The sequence below is a fragment of the Hypanus sabinus genome, chromosome 4, assembly GCF_030144855.1.
Source record: "Hypanus sabinus isolate sHypSab1 chromosome 4, sHypSab1.hap1, whole genome shotgun sequence".
In the NCBI taxonomy this organism is placed as follows: Eukaryota; Metazoa; Chordata; class Chondrichthyes; order Myliobatiformes; family Dasyatidae; genus Hypanus; species Hypanus sabinus.
Genome location: NC_082709.1, coordinates 53,317,839 through 53,339,355, shown reverse-complemented (window position 1 = coordinate 53,339,355; position 21,517 = coordinate 53,317,839). Strand labels below are relative to the sequence as shown.

General features: G+C 41.1%; 1 protein-coding gene across 1 annotated transcript; it reads right to left on the bottom strand.

Moving 5' to 3' along the window:
* Positions 1 to 5,869: 5,869 nt before the first annotated feature.
* LOC132392116 (secreted phosphoprotein 24-like) lies at positions 5,870 to 19,842 on the bottom strand. The gene is made up of 7 exons (XM_059965964.1): positions 19,791 to 19,842; positions 19,545 to 19,648; positions 18,873 to 19,001; positions 18,527 to 18,658; positions 18,379 to 18,423; positions 15,033 to 15,077; positions 5,870 to 5,995 (listed from the first exon to the last, which is right to left on the bottom strand). The coding sequence occupies exons 1-7, from the start codon at positions 19,840 to 19,842 to the stop codon at positions 5,870 to 5,872; spliced, it is 633 nt and encodes a 210-aa protein (XP_059821947.1).
* Positions 19,843 to 21,517: the final 1,675 nt, after the last annotated feature.

The following is a 21,517-nucleotide window of genomic DNA, read 5'->3' as shown; positions in this document are numbered from 1 at the left end:
GGACAGCCCAACACATCTGTAGTTGTGAACTTCCCATGATTCCGGACATTTGCAAGGACAGGCTTGTAAAAAGGGCCCGAAAGATCATTGGGGACCGGAGTCACCCCAACCACAATCTATTCCAGCTGCTACCATCCAGGAAACCGTACCACAGCATAAAAGCCACGACCTACAAGCTCTGGGACAGCTTCTTCCATCAGGCCACCAGGCTGATTAACTCATGCTGATTTAAGTGCATTTCATTGTTACATTGACTGTTCTATTTATTATAAATCACTATGATCGCACATTGCACATTTAGACGGAGACATAACGTAAATATTTTCACTCCTCGTGTATGTGAAGGATGTAAGAAATAAAGTCAATTCAATTGACATGGTTCAGGCACAGTTATTGCCCCTGAACCATCAGCCTCCTGAACCAGAGTGAATAAGTTCACTCAGCCCAACACTGAAATGATTCCACAACCTATGAACCCACTTTCAAGGAGTCTGCAGTTTACATGATCAATATTTACTGTTTCTTATTTATTTTTATTATTAGTTTGTTTTTCTTTTCTGTAATTACACAGTTTGTTATCATTTGCACATTGATTGTTTGTCTGTCTTTGTCTGCAGCTTTTCATTGGATTAGTTGTGTTTCTTTGTATCAACTGTGAATGCCCTCAAGAAAACAAATCTTAGGGTAGTATATGGTAACATACTCAGACATCAATAATAAACTTACTTTGAACTTTAAAGTTTGAACATACGTCAATGGCAATGAATTTCACAGTTTCACTATTCTCTGGTTAGAGAAATCCTCCTTATCTCCGTTTTAAATGGACATCCTTCTATTCTGAAACTGGACCCAATGGTCCTGGGCAACCCCATTGTAAGAAATATCCTTTCTATTTTCACTCTACTGGGCCTTTCAATATCTGATAGAATATTGAATGATATAGGTATCTTATCTTTCAATGAGATCCCCCCCTCATTCTGCTAAACACCAGAGAATACAGGCTTGGAGCCATCAAATGTTTCTCATTCATTCGCCTTTCATTCCTCTTTCCTTCGCTGGTTCTTTCTCGTGAATTTCCTCTGAGTCCTCTCCAACGTCAGCACATCCTTTCGTAGATAAGGGGCACAAAAATGCTCACAATATTCCAAGTGTGGTCTGATTAATTTCTTACAAAAGCTCAGCATTGCATCCTTGTTTTAATATTCTGGTCCTCTCGAAATGAATGCTAATGTTACATTTGCCTTCCTTATTATTGAGTCAAACTGCAAGTTAACCTTTAATGAATCTTGCACAAGGACTCCAAAGTCCCTTTGCACCTCTGATTTCTGAGTTTTCTCCCATTTAGAGAGCAGCCCTTGCCTTTATTCCTTTTACCAAAGTGCATGACTATGCACTTCCCTATACTATATTCCCTGCCACTTCTTTGTCCATTCTCTCAATCTGTCTCAGTCCTTCCGCAGACTCCCTGCTTCCTTAACACTACCTGCCTTTCCACCTATCATCATATCATCTGCAAACTTGGCTGCAAATCCATCCATTCCAACATCCAAATCATTAACATATAACATAAAATGAAGTGGTCCCCACTCTGAGCCCTGAGAAACATCGGCAGTCACCAGCAGCCAATCAGAAAAGGCCCCCTTTATTCAAACTCTTTGCTTCCTGTCAGTCAGCTAATCTTCGATCCATGCTAGTATCTTTCCTGAAGTACCATGGGACTTACCTTTTTTAGCAGCATCATGTTCAGCACCTTGCTTAAGACCTTCTGAAAGTCCAACATCCGCTGTCTCCTTTGTTTATCCTGTTGGATACTTCTTCAAAGTATTACCAACTGATTTCTCAGGTAAGATTTCCCCTTAAGGAAACCATACTGACTTTGGTCTATGTTATCATGAGCCTCCAATACCTTGAAACCTCATCCTTCATAATGGACTCTAACATCTTGCCAACCATGGAAGTCAGGTTTAACAGCCTATAATCTCTTTATCTTTTGCCTCCCTCCGTTCTTAAAGAATGGAATGACTTTTGGAGTTTTCCAGTCCCTGGAACTATTTTAGAATCTAGTGATTCTTGAAAGGTCAATACAAGTGCCTCCACTGTCTCTTCTGCTATAGTATTCAGAATCTTGAAGTGTAGTCCATCTTGTCCAGGTGACTTGTCTAGCTTTAGACCTTTCAGCTATCTAAGCATCTTCTCTTTAGTAATAACAACTGCACTCACTTGTATTTACTAAGGGGTTGTTTGGAAAGCAGAGAAGTCTGAAACGTATGGTTTATTGGCCTTCATTAGTCAGGGGACTGGGTTCAAGGGCCGCTAGGTGATGTTGTAGCTCTATAAAACCTTGGCCAGACCACAATTGGAGTATTGTGCTAAGGTCTGGTGGCACCTTTATAGATTCAAATAGATTTAAGCTTATTTATCACATGCATATCAAAACATGCAGTGAAATGTGTCATTTGCATTAGCAGTCAACACGCCTAAGGCAGTGTTGGGGAAAACCCATAAGTATTGCCATGCATTCCACACCAACATAGCCAGAACAAGAATCAGGTTTTATATCACTGGCATATGTAATGAAATGTGGTGTTTTGTGGCAGCAGTGCGTTGCATTGCAATGGTCTGTTTTTTAATCAATTATGGTATTGCCTGCACTGTTGTAACTATATGTTAACTATATCTATATGTAACTATGTGGTTTTATGTACCTTTAGATTTTGGTTTTTTGGGTGGTAGAGTTGGTCTCCTGACTTGGTGTGTCTGGGTAGTCTTGTTTTGTCTGGTGGGTTTGGAGCTCCTTTCCAGAAAGCGCTAAGATGGTAGCATGATATTAATACGCAGCAGCCTCTCCGGACTCTGGATTGGGGATTGCCAAACGTTATATGGATTATCTGGTGTAGTTTGCTTTGTCATATGCTTTTGTGATATCATTCTGGAGGAACGTTGTCTCATTTTTTAACTGCATTGCACTTGTGGTTTCTAAATGACAATAAACTGAAATTCTATTTAATTCAATTCAATTCAATACCTAATTAAAAAAACTATAAATTACAATAAGAAATATATATATATATATATATGCACACACACACACACACACACACACACACACACACACATATATATATAAAATTAAATAAGTAGTACAAAAAGAGAGAAATAAAAGAAAAAAGGATAGTGAGGTAGCATACATGAGTTAATTGTCCATTCTGAATTCTGATGGCAATGGGGAAGAAACTGTTCCTAAAACATTGAGAGTGTGCTTTCAGGCTCCTGTACCTCCTACTTGATGATAGCAATGAGGAGAGGACATGTCCTACATGATGGGGTCCTTAGTGACAGATGCTGCCATTTTAAGGCATTGTGTTTAGAAGATGTCCTCGATGCTGGCGAGGCCAGAGCCCACGATGAAACTGGCTGAGTTTGTAATATGCTGAAGTTTGTTCCTTTGCAATGGACCCTCCATACCAGATAGTGATGCAACTAGTTAAAATGCTTTTCACAGTGCAGTTTGCAGTCTTTGGTCACATACCAAATCTCCTTAAAGTCCTAATGAAATATAGCGGCTGTCACAGCTTCTTTGTAATTGCGTCAATATTTTGAGCTCAGGATAGGCCCTCATAGTTGTTTCATAGACGCCCAGGCTCCTTGTCCTGGAGTATGTCCGCAGTGCTTGGCAGAACAGCACAGAACACAGCAAGCAACAAACAGCAACAGTAAAAATCCAGCTCCATTCCTCCTTTCCACCCAGGCACATACACAGTCTTTTCACCCCTGGAGAGATAACAGGCTTCAACTCCCCTGTGGATTCAGAGAGGTTTGTACACTTGGCTCTGAGAAACAAACTTTGACTTCTGGACTTCTGATTCATCCTTGTGCCTTGATCCTTGGCATCAATCCTGCCATTCACCAAACACCAGGTCTTGAAATGCCAGATCTTCAGTAGTAGGACCCTGAATGCTGGGCCTCAGGCTCCGGTCTTACTGATTCACAAACCTGTGGTGGCGGGGGTGGGGGGGGGGGGGTGGTCAAGAAAACTCATCCTTATTGACTGCATGGAACTCTGATTCCAGAACCTGCTAACAACCTGCTGACTTGTGGTGAGTTCTCGTCCATTCTCTGAAGGTCCAACATTTGACATCTGACATCTGACCACAGATGGCCCACATCCATGTCGCTTGTTTCAAACACATAGTGGAGATTTAGACTCCAGCCTGTTCTCTAATTCCCCCACATCCCTGTTCCCTAGCCATATCCTGATCCCCAAATGCCCTCTATGACCCAAAAAACATTGCTACAAACATAAAAAAAATTACAAAATATTTGAGAGACAGTGAGAGAGACCCTTCCTCAGAACTGTTCCGATTAACTAGTCAAAAACATGAAATGTTTACTGTTTCTCCACAGATGCTGCCTAACGCACAATTTTTTTCCCTAGCATTTTGTGTTTTCATTTCACACTCATTCTGTTGGTGACATATTAAATCAATGGGCCTCATGACTTGCTCTTCATTCTGCAGAAATAATCTCCATTGCCCATCCAAAATTCTGAATTGTTCTGTTAAATCCCTAATAAACTAATCCTTCCCTTCACCAATGGAAACTATCTTGATATCTCAAACTTCTGAACTGCAGTTTCTAATCATTCCTAACAAGCAGGTAACTCCATCCTATCCACATTTTGTGGTTTTAACTTCCTTTCTCCCACTGTGGCAGATTGATTCCTTGGTACCAGCAGAGCCCACCACAGGATGCTATTGGAGCCAGTGACACGTGGCTAGTTCAACAGGTTTATTAGAGTTGTGATCATTCTTGGCATCACTACTGTAGTGCTTACTTGGTCACCAACCAATAGGCAACGTCAAGAGTGATGTTGGAGAGAACACAGACATGAAGCGTCATTCTGCTCCACCATTCCCAAGGTACTGATGCAAGGGCATTCAGTATCAGCAGCTGCACAGATTTGGCTTGTGGTGTACTGCAAATCTCTAAGCACTGCCAAGATTTTCCAGGCATCATTCCAGTCACCATAGCCTTAACTCATTCATTTTCAGTGGGTGAAACTTGGGGAAAACAGGCAGTGTTTGGTTAATCTGGTCTGAAAACACATGTTGACAATTTTACACACAGTTGAGCATTTCTGAGCAGAACTGACCATTCAGGTAATCTACTGTGCTGTGTGTGGGTGTACCTGTTCACTCATGCACTGGGAGCAGTAGGCACACATTGACAACATCCAACGTGGTTTCGTGGGCGGCCTCTGACTGACTGTCTCTCTGTCTGCTGGCCAAGTTTGTGTGGGATACATTCCCCAGATCACTCCTAAGACTCCTCATCACAGTTTGCTAATACATTAATTACCAATCGTGCAGATAAACTCTTGGCAAGGATTATGAATAATGCAGCATCCAGAAACTAAAGCATTCGCACTGTGAACGGGCAAAACAAGATGTAGCAAAGCCCCAGTGTGATCTGTGAGAAAGTGATATCAGGATGTGTTGTTTTGTTCAAGTTAACTCGTGCCAAGACTAGCAATAGAACAGTAAACACCTGACATGTTCATGACCTGGTTTTCATAGTTACCCCACTGTAAATGAAAAGAGGTTTGAATAACAGGTCCTCGGGACAGTTTAGACCATGGTCATAGATTGCTCCTTGCTGTGTTGTGAAAAACGTCCATTTACTCAAACCTCTATACACATTGAACTCGTGTTATTGCAGTTATTAAAGCAGAGCATTGTCAAAGTAAAAGATCAGCCCTGTTACAAAGCTTTCTCTGCAAGGTGTTCCTGATAACTGTAGCTGTTTATCTCTCCATACATGGGCTTTGTTTTAAACTGGGATTTGATGACAATGGTACTGAAACTTGTGGTCAAGCTTCCTGGCTCCTGGGCTGCATGCTGGCCTCAGAGTTGAAATGGGAGGGGAAGGAGAAAGTGAACGTGGAGGTAAATTGTTCAAGAAAGCGATGGCTGCCAGGGGAATGAGGTGTCAACATCTGCACAGAAATAGCCATCATATTTTGAACAAGAATTAAAGTCCAAAGTGCAAAATAAATTTATTATTGAAGTACATAGTTGGCACCTTATGCAACTCTGAGATTTGTTTTTATTGCGGGCATACACAGTAAATCCAAGAAACATAATAGAACTGATAGACCACACCAACAGGACAGACAATATGCAAAAGACAACAAACTGACCAAATAAAAAAGAAAAAAAAGATAATAATAAGTAAATAAGCAATGAATATTGAGAACAAGAGAAGAAGAGTTCTTGAAAGTGAGCCCATAGATTGAGGAAGCAGTTCAGTGCTGGGGTGAATGAAACTGACCGCAGTTGATTGAAGTTATCCCCACTGGTTCAAAAGCCTGATGGTTGAAGAGTAATAGCTATTCCTGAACCTGTTGGAGTGGGTCCTGAGGCTTCTGTGTCTACTCCCTGATGGCAGAATCGGGATGAGAGCATGGCCTGGATGTTGGGAGTCCTTGATGATGGATGCTGCTTTCCTATGACATCACTTCATGTAAGTATGCTTTGTGCCCAATGGTTTTGAGAGTCTTACCCCTGAAGGACTGGGCCATCTCCACCACATTTTGTAGGATTTTCCATTCAAGGGCATTGGTGTTTCCATACCAGGCCGTAAGGTAACTGGTCAATATACTCTCCATCACATATCTATAGAACTTTATCAAAATTTTAGATGTCATGCCAAATCTTCGCAAGCTCCTAAGTAGATGCATCTCTGTGTCGTGCTTTTTCTCATAGTTACACTTACATGCTGGGCCTAGGATAGATGTTCTAAAATGATAACACTGAGGAATTTAAAGTTGCTGACACCACCACCTCTGTTCCCTTAATGAAGACAAGCTCATGGACCTCTGGTTTCCTCCTCCTACTGTCAATAATCAGCTCTTTGGATTTACTGACATTGAGTGAGAGGTTGTTGTTGTGGTACCACTCAGCCAGATTTTCAATCTCCCTCCCATATGCTGATTTATCATCACCTTTGATTCAGTCAATGACAGTGGTGTCATCAACAAACTTAAATATGGCATTGGAGCTGTGCTTTGCCTCACAATCATGAGTATAAAGCGAGTAGAGCAGGGGGTTAAACACACAACCTTGTGGTGCACCTGTGCTGATGGAGATTTTGGAGGAGGTATTGTCACCAATCTGAGATCCATTTGCACAAAGAGATATTGAGGCCAAGGTCTTGAAGCTTACTGATTAGTTTTGAAGGGATGATAGTATTGAAAGCCAAGTTGTAGTCAATGAAGAGCATCCTGATGTGTTCATCTTTGCTGCCAGGTGTTCCAGTATTGAGCGAAGAGTCAATGAAATGACATCTGTTGTGCTGGTAGTAGGCAAATTGGAGTGGATTCACGTCACTTCTCAGGCAGGAGTTGATATGCCTCATCAATGACTTCTCAAAGCATTTCATCATCATGGATGTAAGTCCATTGATAGTCATTGATGCAGGTTACCATGTTCTCCTTAGGCACCAGTATAATTGAAGTAAGTGAGTAGGTTTGACTGCCAAAGTGAGAGGTTAAAGACATTGGTGAACACTCCAGCCAGTTGATCAGCACAGGTTTTTATTACTCAGCAGGATACTAATCTGGGCCAGATGCTTTCCATGGCTTCAGCCTCCCTCGCATCGGGAAGTAAGAGACAGATAGCTAAGTAATCAGATTTCCGGAAGTGTGGTCTGGGCATGGAACAGTAGGCTCTTCTTGGTGTAGTACAGCAGTGGTATACTATGTTGGGTCCCCTGGTGCTAGAGGTTAGTTACATGCTAATGGTAGTTGGGCAAGGATTTCTTCAAAGAAGCCTTGACTGATGTCCTAGACTATGATTTGAAATGTGTTAATGTGGGCGGTTTCATGTTTGGTATGACAGCGTTCGATACCTTGAGTGTCTGATTCCCATTAGCTTTTGGCTGTATGTAAACAGGTCAGGATCATGGAGGAGAGCTCCCTGGTAAGTGGAATGGTTGGCACTTAACTGTTAAATGTTCCAGGTCAGGCGAACAATAGTGCCACAAGACCACTTTTTGCCTTCTCTGAATCACATGGTTCATCCAGGGCTTCTGGTTGGGGAACACAGAATGATTATGTGGGGACATACATGTCCATGGCTGTTTTTATAAAGTCCTTAAAAACCATACCGTCTTCATTCAGATCCACCGAGTTCTTGAACACAGCACAGTACCCCAACGCGAGGCAATCCTGTAGTTGCTCTTCTGCCGCCTACAAACACCTCTCAGGTGTTTTTTTATGTTTGTAGCTTTGCTGTTATGCAGGCCGGAGGAGGACAGCTAAATGATCATATTTCTCAAAATGAAGTCTAGGCATGGAACAGTAGACACTCCTGATGGTAGTATAGCCGTGGCCGAGTGTGTTAGGACCCCTGGTACTGAAGGCTATATATTGATGATAATTGGGCAAAGATTTCTTAAAACAAGCCTGAATTCCCCGAAAATGATTCAAAAGGTGTCAGGGTAAGCTGTTTCTTGTTTGCTAATGGCAGCACTCAAGATATTGAGTGCCTGTTTAATGTTAGCCTTTGGCAGTATGTAAACTGCGGTTAGGCTCACAGAGGAGAACTCACTTGGTAGGTAGAATGGTCAGCACTTAATTGTTAGATGTTCCAGGTCAGGGGAAAATAAATACAACAAAATCACCACATCCGAGCACTACAGTCAGTTTACCGTGAGGCACCATCTTTTTCCTTCTCTGAATCTGCAGTTTGGTCCATTCTGTGTGTTGAGAAGCCTTCAGGTTTAATTGCTGAGTCTAGTGGGCTCTGAGTGAGCCAAGTCTCCATGAAACACAGAACACCGTCATTCCTCATTTCCCTCTGATACTGCAATCTTGACCTTAGGTCCTCAGTCTTGTTTTCCAGTGACTGGTTAACAAGATGCTGGGTAGAGGGGGTTCCAATCTTTGCTTTTCAGCCTGGCCTGGAGTCCACCTCTTTCCTCCTCTTTCAGCCATGCTGATATACCCTCATTGGCTTCAAGGTGCCATACCTGCACACTTGTGAGTTAAGCTGCTGAGTTCTTCAGAAGATCATGAAACTGCTAGTTCATTAAAACAGTTCAAAAGTATGTTGCTTAAAGGAAAATGTCATAAGGCCTTAGGTTGCTCCATCAGTTTCAGTTTTCAGAGCAAGGCATCTCCAGTTGCTGTAACATTTGAAAAATTGTCTGTTGATTGGCCTCCATAATGGCAAACTTTACCCCATGTTTTTATATCTTCATAAAATGAACTGTTTCTCTCCTCAATCATATTACTGCATTGTTTTAATTGTCCATGAACCCCATTGAGATTGTTCATTCAGTTTCTATATCCAGGATAGCACAAGACATCTCTTCTGTATTGAGAAGTACATGGGCAGCTTTTCGTGGACTTGCAAAAGCATTGCTTTCCAGGCAAACATCTTGTTCAATGAGATTTCATTGTGGAAAGGCTGGGTGAAATGGGTTGTGGGCATTTTGATGCAAAATACTCCTGTTACCACAGTCCATTTTCATGAAAAGTACTTTGATATGCATATTTCCTTATCCTGTTTATGGATGTTTGGCCAGTGTTTACTTCTCTTCACCACGCACCTGATATTTACATCGGGCAGTTAACCCACCAGCTCTTTGGGACTTGGGTGAAATCGAGAGGACTAGGAGGGAAACCTATGCTTTCACAACAAGCAGACTCCACACAGACTCCCTGGAAATCGGGATCGAAATGCAATCTCTGTCAGAGTGAGGTCGTAGCTCTACCTGCTGTGCCACCTTGCTGCCCAAAGCAATAAGACTACAGAATTATAACAGAGCAAAAATTAAATTTGTTCGCTGCTCCTATAATGATATTCTGGACTTCCAGATATATTATTGTCTTTACTTATGTGTCTTTCTCATGTTTAGTCCTGAAACTTAAAAGGAACTTTGAATTCAGTAAATCTAAGTTCAGACACAGAATATTGTGGCTTTGTCCATTCTGAGCACAAACTTTCACTTCTTGATATATATCTTACTTAGTGGCCCAAACTGTCTCATAGTAGCTAAAATCTGGCTGGAAAGATGAAGGTAGTCCTAGGAATGGATTTGGTTTGGTCTGGTGATAAGGCACTAATGAAGTCCTATACTGCTAGGTCCATTGCTCTTTACAGGAATACACAGCTTCTTGTAAATTGCAGAATTCCTGTAGTCACTTCAGGTCAGCCATGCAGGGATTTAAACTCAGGTCACTGGATTAATGTTCCAGCACTCTGGATAGCAGAAGACGAACTTAATTAGAGTACTAAACTCACCCAACATATTGTTCTCATTTGAGACTTTGGGCAGAACTCACTTGTTGTGGGTTATATTGAGGGTGTGGAAATGGTGTAGAGCTTTATAGAATCTGGGTTGTCCAGGTAGGCTGAAAAACCAGGTACATGCGACATTAGAAGAGTGTAGAAAAACTGAGTTCCACTGGGTCCTGCTGAGTTCCTCCAGTGGATTGTCTGTTACTCTACTGAGCACAGGAGATGGGTTTGAGTAATAGTTTTGATCGAGCCCAATCTGGCCCACTTTCTGTTATTGTGAAATACATAAGTCACAACAGCAGCTTTGAGAATTCGCACTCATGCCCTCAAAAATAGAAGCATGAAGTTCCCAGCCAAAGTTCCACATCAACCCCATTTACCTATGTATTCCTCAGTTCACTTGGCTTTGATATTAATGCAAGCTCGTGAAGTCAAACAGTACCAACCATCAATCTCCCACTTACTCTACACCTGCACTGCTCCCATTGCCTACCCTCCATCAATTCCTCCAGTCTCCTCCACTCACCTACATAAGAGAGGTAATATACAGTAGTGCATTACCACTGCACCTGTTAACCTGTATGTCCTTGAGATGCAAGAAGAAACCCATACGGTCACGAGGAGAAATTGTAAACTCCACTTAAGCAGCACTGAAGGTTGGAATCGAACCTGGGTCCCTGGGGATGTGAGACAGAACTTCAACAGTGACATTGATGGATATTTACCCATAGAACAAGGGAGAAAATATTTGACCTGCAGTAATGAGGCAGATGTTCATTTTAATAATATCTCCTTCCTATTAAAGTCTAAACAATTTCCTGAGCCCCAAAGTCACATTCCTTCAAAATATAACTATTGATATTAAACAAAACTTTAATAAATGCTAAAGGCAGACTTTATCAACCAAAGACTTTATCTTCCTACAGTTGAAATAAGCAGTAAGATTTTGGCTGATCTGTGCCATTTAATCACTTGATTCTCCCACCTTTAGATAACAACTTTATAGATATCCATCTATACCCTTCATAACGTTTCAAAAGGGTATCAATATGATGCCCTCTGTGTCTCATTTTCTCAGATAAAGACACTACTTCACATCTACCAGCTGCCTCTACACACATTGGGTTCATATTACTGTAGTATTACTACAGATTAGTGTCTGAATAAAGGATCAACCCATTACAAGGATTTCACTGCAATTTGTTCCTGACGACAGAAGCTGTTCAGTACTCTGAGCATGGGTACTTCACCAGGGTTTTGTTTTTGGACTGGGGGTTGTTGACAGTGGTCAGGGTTCCTGGCTCCTGGGCTGTATGCTGACCTCAGAGTTCACGTGGGAGGGGAAGGGGAGAGTGAAAGAGAAAGCACAATCAATTAGTGCAGGTAAACAGCTCAGGAAAAGAAAACAAGTCAGCACCTGCCTGGAAAACCTGTGCCAACAATTGCATGAGAATATCAGTCCTATTTTGAACAGAACTAGGCTCTCATCTTTTCAGCATAAAGATTTTGGCTGATCTGTGCCACTTAATCACTTGATTCTGTCACCTTTAGATAACAACTTCACAGAAATCCATCTGCACCCTTCATAAAGCCTTAAGTTGCTCCAGCAGTTTCTGTCTTCCAGCAAAGCAGTTCCAGGTTGCAGCAACTTTGGAGAATTTGCCTTTTGACTGGTCCCCACAATGACCAGACTTTACTCATGCTTTTATATCTTCACAAAATGACCTGTTTCTTCTCCTCAACAATATAGCAGCCTTATTTTAACTATCAATGAACCCCATTCAAATTGTTCATCCATTCCCTATATCCAAAAAAAACACAGAACATCATTCAGTACTTAAGAACATGAGCATCTTTTCTTGGACTTGCAAAAGCAGTCCTTTCCACTCAAATATTATCATAAGTGCTGCATAACCTGCTGAGTTTCTCCAGCATTTTGAGTGTGTTTCTCAAACTTATTAATTATTCAAATGAATGAAGTTAAAAGTGAAGCCACTAAAGATTGCGACAGGCCAATCACCACTGACCACTGATTGAGATGTTCCTTCAAACAATGTGTTTGCAGTGCTGTTCATGGACTTTCAAAGAGTGCATGTTAAAGTGGCCAGAGCAAGCTTGTCATCAAAACTGAAGCCAGTGGAATGAAAGGAGCAGAAAGAGCTTGAGTGAGGACAGGAGCAGAGTTTGTTGGGTAGATGGAACGTGTGCAGTGGTGTTCCCCAAATATCCGTACAGATCTACTGTAGATTCTTCTCTTATAACAGCCAGTCCCTGTTTTCTCTCAACACCATCAAAGACACCAAGTAGTTTTCCAGAACAGAATACCAGGTTACCAGCTCTTGGTTCCTTTCCATACACCGCAGACTTTTCTCAGGACTTGTTCTTTTCTGTATCAGGCTATCAATGAAGGAATCATTATACCAGTAGAAAGTCAAACTTCTAGCCGTTACACTTTCTGTCTCAGCTTCTCAATATCCATATGTCTGTGAAACAGCATTTCTTCTCACTGGGCCTTCCTGACAGCACAGAGGCCAACGGTTTCCGGTAATCAGCATTTCCGGCATGTTTAATCTAGGTCTCCAGAAGCCTCTCCATCTTCCTCTGGTACATTGGGAAACAACACATTTACAAAATGCTGGAGGAACACATCAGGTTCGGCATCAAAACTGATGAAAAGTCTTGGCCTGAAACACTGACAGTTCAATTCCCTGCATGGATGTTCTCTGACCTTCTGATTTCCTCCATCATTTTGTGTGTGTTACCCCAGATTTCCAGCATCTGTGCCTACATTTAAATTTTGTTTCATTTGTTACTTTGTCTGCTTAGCTGGCACCTTCTCCTACCTTGAAATTTCAACCTTCTTATCTAATTTTCATTGGCTTCCACTCTATCACTGAGCTTCTCTTCATTCTGTCTTCCCCTTCCCCTTTCCTCTGCATTTTAAAAGTAATTTAACCTATTTGTGAGCAGAAACATTAGTGGATTACATCCCACCCAACCCACAGCCTGTGGTCTCACCCACCCCTTGTCTTATCCCAATTTATGGCTACACCAATCTTTTCAGTCCTAAGATCTCTCTGCCTCAGTCATTCCATGAGCAGGAGCCAGACCACACAGAGGGAGGTAGGATAAGCACTGCCCATAGGTCTTCTGCTGGGTTGTTCTGTCAAAGCATTAATTACAAACAGTTAAAATAATTTTTAAAATATGGATATAAATCAGCTGGTTAAGTGCAGTTACAGCAACAAACTCACATTCAATATCAGCAAGACCAAGGAACTGATCATTAACTTCACTGAGGGGAAGTCAGGAGAACGCTACACCAGTTCCTCGTTGAGGGGTCAGTGGTGGAAAAGGTGTGCAGTTTCAAGTTGCTGGGCTTCAATACCTCAGAGGACCTATCTTGGATCCAATACGCAGAGGCATTTATGAAGAAGACACAGCAATGGCTCTACTTCATTAGGAGTTTGAGAATATTTGGTATGTCACCAAAGACCCTTGCAAGTTTCTACAGATGTAAAGTGACAAACATTCTAAGTGGTTGCATTGCCATCTGGTATGTAGGCTCCAATACACAGGATTGAATCAGGCTGCACAGGGTTGTCAACTCAGTCAGCTCCATCACAGCCATATCAAGGACGTCTTTAAGAGAAACTGCCTCAAAAAGGCAGCATCCATCATCAAGAACTCTCACCAAATGGGCATCCGGGACATCCTGTCTTCTCATTACCAACATTGCGGAGCAGGTATAGGGGCCTGAAGATCCACACTCAATTGAACACTTCTGAATATTCATCCACTGAACAAGGGAGAAAATATTAGAGCTGCTGCATTGAGACAGATGTTCATTTCAATAATATCTCATTTCTAACTATGTCAAAACAATTTCATGGATCTCAAGGTCTCATTCCTTCAAAGTAGCACTGTTAGAGATTTTAAACCAAACTAAAAAAAGGTAATGGTAGATTTGAATAACCCAAAGACTCCAACACTGCCACAGTTGACATAAGCCGTTCGAGATGCATGGTGACTCATTCAGTGCCTTACGTTAACAAGAAAGCAGCAAATTACCCAACACATTAGGAGATTTCACTGTACAAAGGGGATTTACCGTTGAGAGTTCCCAAATCATGAGGTCCCACCATACATAGGAGATACATGCAATGGGAAATTCCACATCCAGAGGTCCCATCAGGCAAAGAGGATGAACCACTAGGAAACTGTACATCTGGCTGGCCACCAGACAATGGAGATACATTATCAGTGAGGGACAGGCTGATTTGAGCATAATACCTGGATAAGCTCCTGTAGATCAGTGACATGCAAAAGAACTTCATAAAGCAAATCCATGAATAATGTCATTACTTTATTTGAACTACAATAATATGCAGCAAAGGTCAGAGCAATACAAACAATCAAACGTCCCAGTTACAGTAAAATATAGAGTCAGGAGCTCTAGGCCCCTCAGTCCTGTAATCAGTAGGTACAATACAATTATTAACTTCTTGTATATTCTGAATGAGGTCTTCTTGTGTTCACAGTGAGTTCAGGCTCTGTGGAGTTTCATTCGTGGTCAGTGACAGGATCTCGAGTCCTCATTTTGTCCCTGGAACAGAAAGGTGAACAGATTTGTAATTTGCAGCTGGGTTGAACTCACTCTGACCTCAATGTTTTCTCATTAGTTTTAATTATGATCACATCAGGCACAAAGCGTCAGTTTATACTTACGTTTGAAGACTCCTCCAGTGACAATTCTGTTGACTTGCTTTTCATCTGTTTTACAAGATAAATTTTTGCAGCATTAAAATTCATCTTCAGACACCGCGTTTAAATAGTTTTAATTACCAATGAGTAAGTGAAATCACTTTAAATTCAGTATTGCAAGTAACTGAAAAATCCACTACAAACACAATACTTCACAATTTCAGCAAAATATTAACGTAATAGATTGATTGTCACAAACGATGGCATTTAAATTGGAGAGGGGACGCAAGAGATATATGAGATGTTACTGGGACTGGAGGGCTTGGGTTAGATAGGTGAGGAGCTGTTTCTGTGCAGCTCAGGAAACTGGGGGAAGATGTAATAGAGGATTATAAAATAATGAAGGGCATAGTTAAAATGAATAGCCAAAGTCTAGCATAGGTTTAGAGTGAGAGGAGAAAGAGGTAAGAAGGTATCTAGGGAGCAATATTTTCACAAGGAGGTGGGGGGTTTATGGAATGATCTACCTGAGGAATTGGTAGAAGCGGAAACAAATATGACACTTAAAATACATTTGGACAGTTCCATGGAATGGAAGTGTTTCAGGGGAAATGGGCCAAATGCAGGGTAATGGGATTGGCTCATTTAGGGAACCTGGTCAGCAAAGATGAACTGAATGGAAGGACCCGCTTCTGCATTGTATAATTCCAGGACTCTATTAATCTGAGAGAGATGATTCTTTCACCAATTGGTCTTGACTGCTGAAATCTCCCTGAACAGTACACTTCCAGACCCATGCCCAGTAATTACCCACAGTCCATGATTGTACCCAGGAGAGAGTGTCCTTTCTAATTCTATTTCAAAATTAAGTGAAGAACAAACTCACACTCAGGCTGATGTTGGTCATGTTCAGAAAATGAATACAGAATTTTCTAGAGTATTTGTGCATTAATGTTCCCTCACTGCCTGTCCCTTAATTAGGTAGTAATTTAATTAAGTTTGCTCATATTAGATGTCATCACTTCACATATTATGGTTAAATCAATGAATAGACAGATTAGACTTACATTAGAAGACTCCTCAGCTGATTTCTCTTTTGACTTGCTGTCAACCTACATGAATAGATGAATATTTATATACTCAGCATGTTTGTTAATGAACAGTTATGGAATAGCCTTTGAACACAATGTTTAATGATTTAATTATAAATAACCTTAGATATATCATGATTTGTGATTCATTACTGCAGTGGACAAATGCTCACAGAAACAATTAGGTTCTGCAATAACTATCAACATAACCTAGATAATCTGAGGTGTGAGGCTCTGGAGAAAACTGGAGGATCAATGCCAGGTGCAATCAATTAATTTGCAATAGTTATATTGAAACTGCTCTGCACCAACGTCTCATCTTTGTTACTGGTGAGTGTTACAGACATCGCTCTCATGTCTACCATCCCATCCTGCTGATGCCAGGCTTGCATTATCCTTGAGGGGAGCAAATTGTTCCTCAGATTGTTGCAGTTTACTCCACATCAGCCCCTCAGCATAACATCTGCACAGTAATCAAAAATCAGAATCCCTTTCATCTAAGGAGTTGAGAGCTTGAGTCGGAGTTTCAGAACAAGGGATTTTCCAACTAGAAATGAGGTAAGATGCAGTCTCTTCAATCAGATCGTGAATCTTTGGAGTTCATTGCCTCAGCGAGCTGGGCAGGCTAATTCACTCTCATTCAAATGGTGGATTGTTGGATATTAAGGGAATCAAGGCTATGGTGTTCCTGCAGGAAATTGGTTTGAGACAAAAGACAACATTCAATATTCACTTTGTTTTCTCTCACCCTCTGTCCTGAACAGTCTTATTATGAAGTAAGTTCTTCAGCATCTATTCTGACAGATCTACCTTTGTAGATTTCTCATCTTATTGAGAATCTGAAGAAAACTCCAAAGTTAAACTTACATTTGGAGATTCTTCCACTGAAATTGCTTCTGACTTGCTTTTCAGCTTTATAAAAGTACAAAGATTTATAGCATTAGTACAAGATATATTTATCAATAGAAAGCATTAGTGGATTACCTTCAAATAGTAGACCTGATACTAAATTATAAAAGAGAAGCTATTAATCCTAAGCAACACACACAAAATTCTGGAGGTGTTCAGCACGTATCTATGGAAATGAATGAACATCAACATTCCAATCCTGATGAAAGGTCTTAGCCCAAAATGTCAACTGCTTATTCATTCATTTCCACAGATGCTGTCTGACGTGCTGAGTTCCTACAGCAAGTTGAGTGTGTTGCTTTGGATTTCCAGCATCTTCAGACTTTCCAGAGTTTATGATTAGCTGTTAATCCTGATATTTCTGAATGATGATCCCATGACTTAGCATTAAATTACAGCAGTCTCAATAAAAAGTCTGATTCCCCACGGTACACCAATGTTCAGAAACATGCCTGGCTAAGTGCATGGTGTACGGCCAATGGAAATTCCTACAACAGGTGAAACAGGCATTATTACCATCTGTTTTATTGAATCCATGGAAGGATTGGTACTTGGTGAACCTCAGTGATGAGAGTCTGACAGACACTTCTCCTGTAGTCCTGTTCTGCTGATGCTCAGTTCATCTCCAGCAGAGAAGCAACTCATCACACACTGAAATCTAATATTAGAATTCCCTCCCTACACATCAGACTGGGATAACATGCTGTCTCATCCACTATCTCATCCCCTAATCTGAGGAAAGACATTCTTGCCATAGAGGGAGTACAGAGAAGGTTCACCAGATTGATTCCTGGAATAGCAGGACTTTCATATGAAGAAAGACTGGATTGACTAGGCTTATACTCACTGGAATTTAGTGGATTGAGAGGGGATCTTATTGAAACATATAAAATTCTAAAGGGATTGGACAGGCTAGATGCAGGAAGATTGTTTCCGATGTTGGGGAAGTCCAGAACAAGGGGTCACAGTTTAAGGATAAAGGGGAAGCCTTTTAGGACCGAGATGAGGAAAAACGTCTTCACACAGAGAGTGGTGAATCTGTGGAATTCTCTGCCACAGGAAACAGTTGAGGCCAGTTCATTGGCTATATTTAAGAGGAAGTTAGATATGGCCCTTGTGACTAAAGGGATCGGGGGTATGGAGAGAAGCAGGTACAGGGTTCTGAGTTGGATGATCAGCCATGATCATACTGAATGGCGGTGCAGGCTCGAAGGGCTGAATGCCCTACTCCTGCATCTATTTTCTATGTTTCTATGTTTCTATTCCTAATGGAGAACTTAACATTTCATTGCTAACAATTATAATCACCCCATCATGAACAATTGAGATCAACGAGAAAAAAATCTGATAAATTTCTTATTAATACTCACATTTGAGGTTTCCTCAAGTGATGTTTCATTTGATTTGCTTTGCGCCTGTAAGATAAAGATATTCGTCAGCATACATAAACAATGAAATGTTCAGTAAAGGATCTTCTGTTAGAAATTCGATTGCGCTGAATTGTATGAATGCAGTTACCTCAATACTGTTTTCACTCGATTCTGTCAAATCACTCTCACTGTCAACTGTCTTCAGACCACCACACTCCACATCAACGTCAGCTACCTTATCAGCAAAAAATTCCACATGGCTTTTGCAAAACCCTTTCTCCTGTTAGAATGAAGCATAATGAATGGAAATTATTCATGATACCAAGCAACACACAAAATCTATGTGATTATGATCTAACACAATTCTTAGCCTTTAATTAGATATAGCTACATATATGTATGGTCATTTCTATGAAAAGGGTTGTAATTATAGTTTGTGTTTTAATCCTAAAACATACAAGCACTTGCAAGATCTAATATAACTCTGGACTCACCGCAATGTTTTTAGAGTGGAAGGAGCAGCTGGGATCATCAAATTCCTGTCCAGAATTCTTGGAGCAGACAGTTTCTTTCACAGAGAATGTTAAATCCACGCCGTATGACAGGTTACCTGTGCAATATGTCTGAAGAGAGGAAAGGAGGTTATTAGTGCATTGTTATCTCTACTGCTCTTCCACTGGTCTGACAAAGAGCAGAGCTACACAGGGTTTTATTTACAGATGATGGTACACTAGATTAGTCAAAATAGACAAGATAATTAATTTGTTCAATGGAAAATTGCCACTTAAACTGTCATGATAAGGATACTCAGTTTGCAGGAACCCTTAATTATGGGAGGAAATTAGCAAACAATATTTGTGAAAACTTTCAGTGATTTCCAAATCAAAGACTGGAAGAATTTCCAAACTTAATTATAAAACTTTGGCGCAATCAGAGTTCCACAACTGAAATATTGATTGAGAATTCGAAGTACTGATCTGATATACATGGAAAACTCTTTATATAATATCATCTTCTGCAAGTTTTTCTCCCTATCACATAGCATCATCTCCCATTTGATTTTTGTTCTTGCTAACCTACCCTTAGGGTAAGTTTTAGTAGCAAATTAACCTGCACCCAGACGCATCCATATTTTGTGAACTACGATTAGCCAAGGACACACTTACATTTGTCACGCCTCTCCTGGAGATACCACAGAGGTTGGGGATCTCGGTGATTTCATTCAGCTTTATTACTGAGGCTCTCAGAGCTTCCTTGGTGCGTGGCACTCCTGCAGAGGGAGAGGGAAGGTTGTAGAACAGATTCCAATGAACCTAATTGAATTCCGCTTACGCATGGATGAAATATCATTGACTAAGGCACCGAACCAACAACTTACTGCTTTCTGAGGTCTCTATCTCCCCAGTACTTACCTGAGCAGTGCAGGATCTGCATGGCAGCGAGAGTGAGCAGGAAGGATTTCATTCTGCCTCAAGTGGGATGGACCGCCTGGTTTCTCAGAGAGAAGGAGTTACTTTCCTCTCTGCCCTCACCTCACTGCCTTTGGTCTTTATATACTGCACCTCCAACACATTCAAACACTGACTCATATTTGCTCAGCATACTAACCGTGGGCACTGGAACCAGATGAAGGTGTGCTCAAATTATGGACAGAGCTTCTTCCTGGTATTGTCATCATGTTTAGATTTAGTGCGAAACTGAGTCTGTTCATTTTTTTATTCCTTGGAATATAAGAACATAAGAAATAGGAGCAGGAACAGGCCATCTGGCCCATCATAAGATCATAGACTCATCCCCACCTACCTGCCTTTTCCCTATAACCCTTAATTCTCCTACTAGACAAAAAATGTATCTGAAATTATAAAGTTACAGAGGAGAAGAAACAATCTTCTCAAATGTATATGAAGTCACCTGTAGGTAAACTCAACTCAGTGGTGATTTACTGCAGGGCATTTCCAATTTTCCAGGAATGTTTTGGAATTCCCAAGAGACTGCTGCAATGAACCTGAGAGATAAATCCCCAGTTTGTTTAGAGAAGTCTTGTATTATTTCATTTTCTATGATCATTTCTGTATGATATTGATGACATTAGTGATGGAGGTTAAAAAAAACTTTGTGGGCAGATCAGATAGTTCATTTGCTGACTTCTTCAGGAATATCTCCAGTCAGATTTGGCATCCACAAGGATACATTTCATTGTGAAGCATTTCCATTTGGAAAGTTGAATTTGAAGGCAGAATACGGGGTTAGTGGCAGGATTCCTAAAAATGCAAAGGAATAGAGGGATCTTTGGTTCAATGTCCATTATTGGTCCCTTAATGTTGCCATAAATATTAATAGTGTTGTTAAGAAGGCGTACGGTGTGTTGGTCTCCATTATCATGCAATTGCCTCAAGGTTAAGCTGCACTACTATATAACCCTGGTTAGACCACATTTGGAATATTGTGTTCAATTCTGGTTGCCTCATTACAGATTGAAATAGGTTCCAAATAGATTCAAGTTTATTTGTTGCATATCCATCAAAGCATACAGTGAAATGCGTCATTAGTGTTAGCAACCAACACAGTCGAGGCTGTGCTGGGGCAGCCCATAAAAGTCACCACACATTCCAGTGTAACATAGCGTGCCCACAATGCTCGGCAGAGAAACATTGAGCTCAACAAGCAATGAAGGAGAACAGCAAAATTAAGCCCTGTCGCTCCCTCACGCCCTCACACATAGACAATTCTTTAACCTCAGGAGAAACATTGAACTTCGACCTCTCCAGTGAACTCACAGAGACCTGCAGACTTGTTTCAAGCCCATGGGCCTTGATTTCTGGACTACCAATTCATCCTCAGTCCCCGATCCTTGTCATCGATCCCAGGACACACCAATCACAGAACAACTGGCCTCAAATTCCATACTCATTGATAACAGAACCCAAGCCTCAGGCCTTGAATACCAGTCTCAATGATTCACAAATCAAGAGGAATAATCAGAACTTATTCCTCCTCCTCACGTGAAACTCCAACTCTGGATCATTGCTAGCTGGTGGTGTCCTCATCCACTCTGTTCAGGAGCAATATCAGACATTGGACCTCCGACCATGGATGTCCCATGTCTATGTTGCTGGTCTTATAACACCGAGAAGAAACT

Excerpts from the sequence above, each read along its gene's own strand:
- LOC132392116 (XM_059965964.1), bottom strand. The coding sequence starts at position 19,842 with ATGAAATCCTTCCTGCTCACTCTCGCTGCCATGCAGATCCTGCACTGC. Across the intron at positions 19,649-19,790 it reads GCAGATCCTGCACTGCTCAG|GAGTGCCACGCACCAAGGAA; the intron begins GTAAGTACTGGG and ends CTCCCTCTGCAG. Across the intron at positions 5,996-15,032 it reads CACTGGAGGAGTCTTCAAAC|ATGTTGACACCTCATTCCCC; the intron begins GTAAGTATAAAC and ends ATTTCTGTGCAG.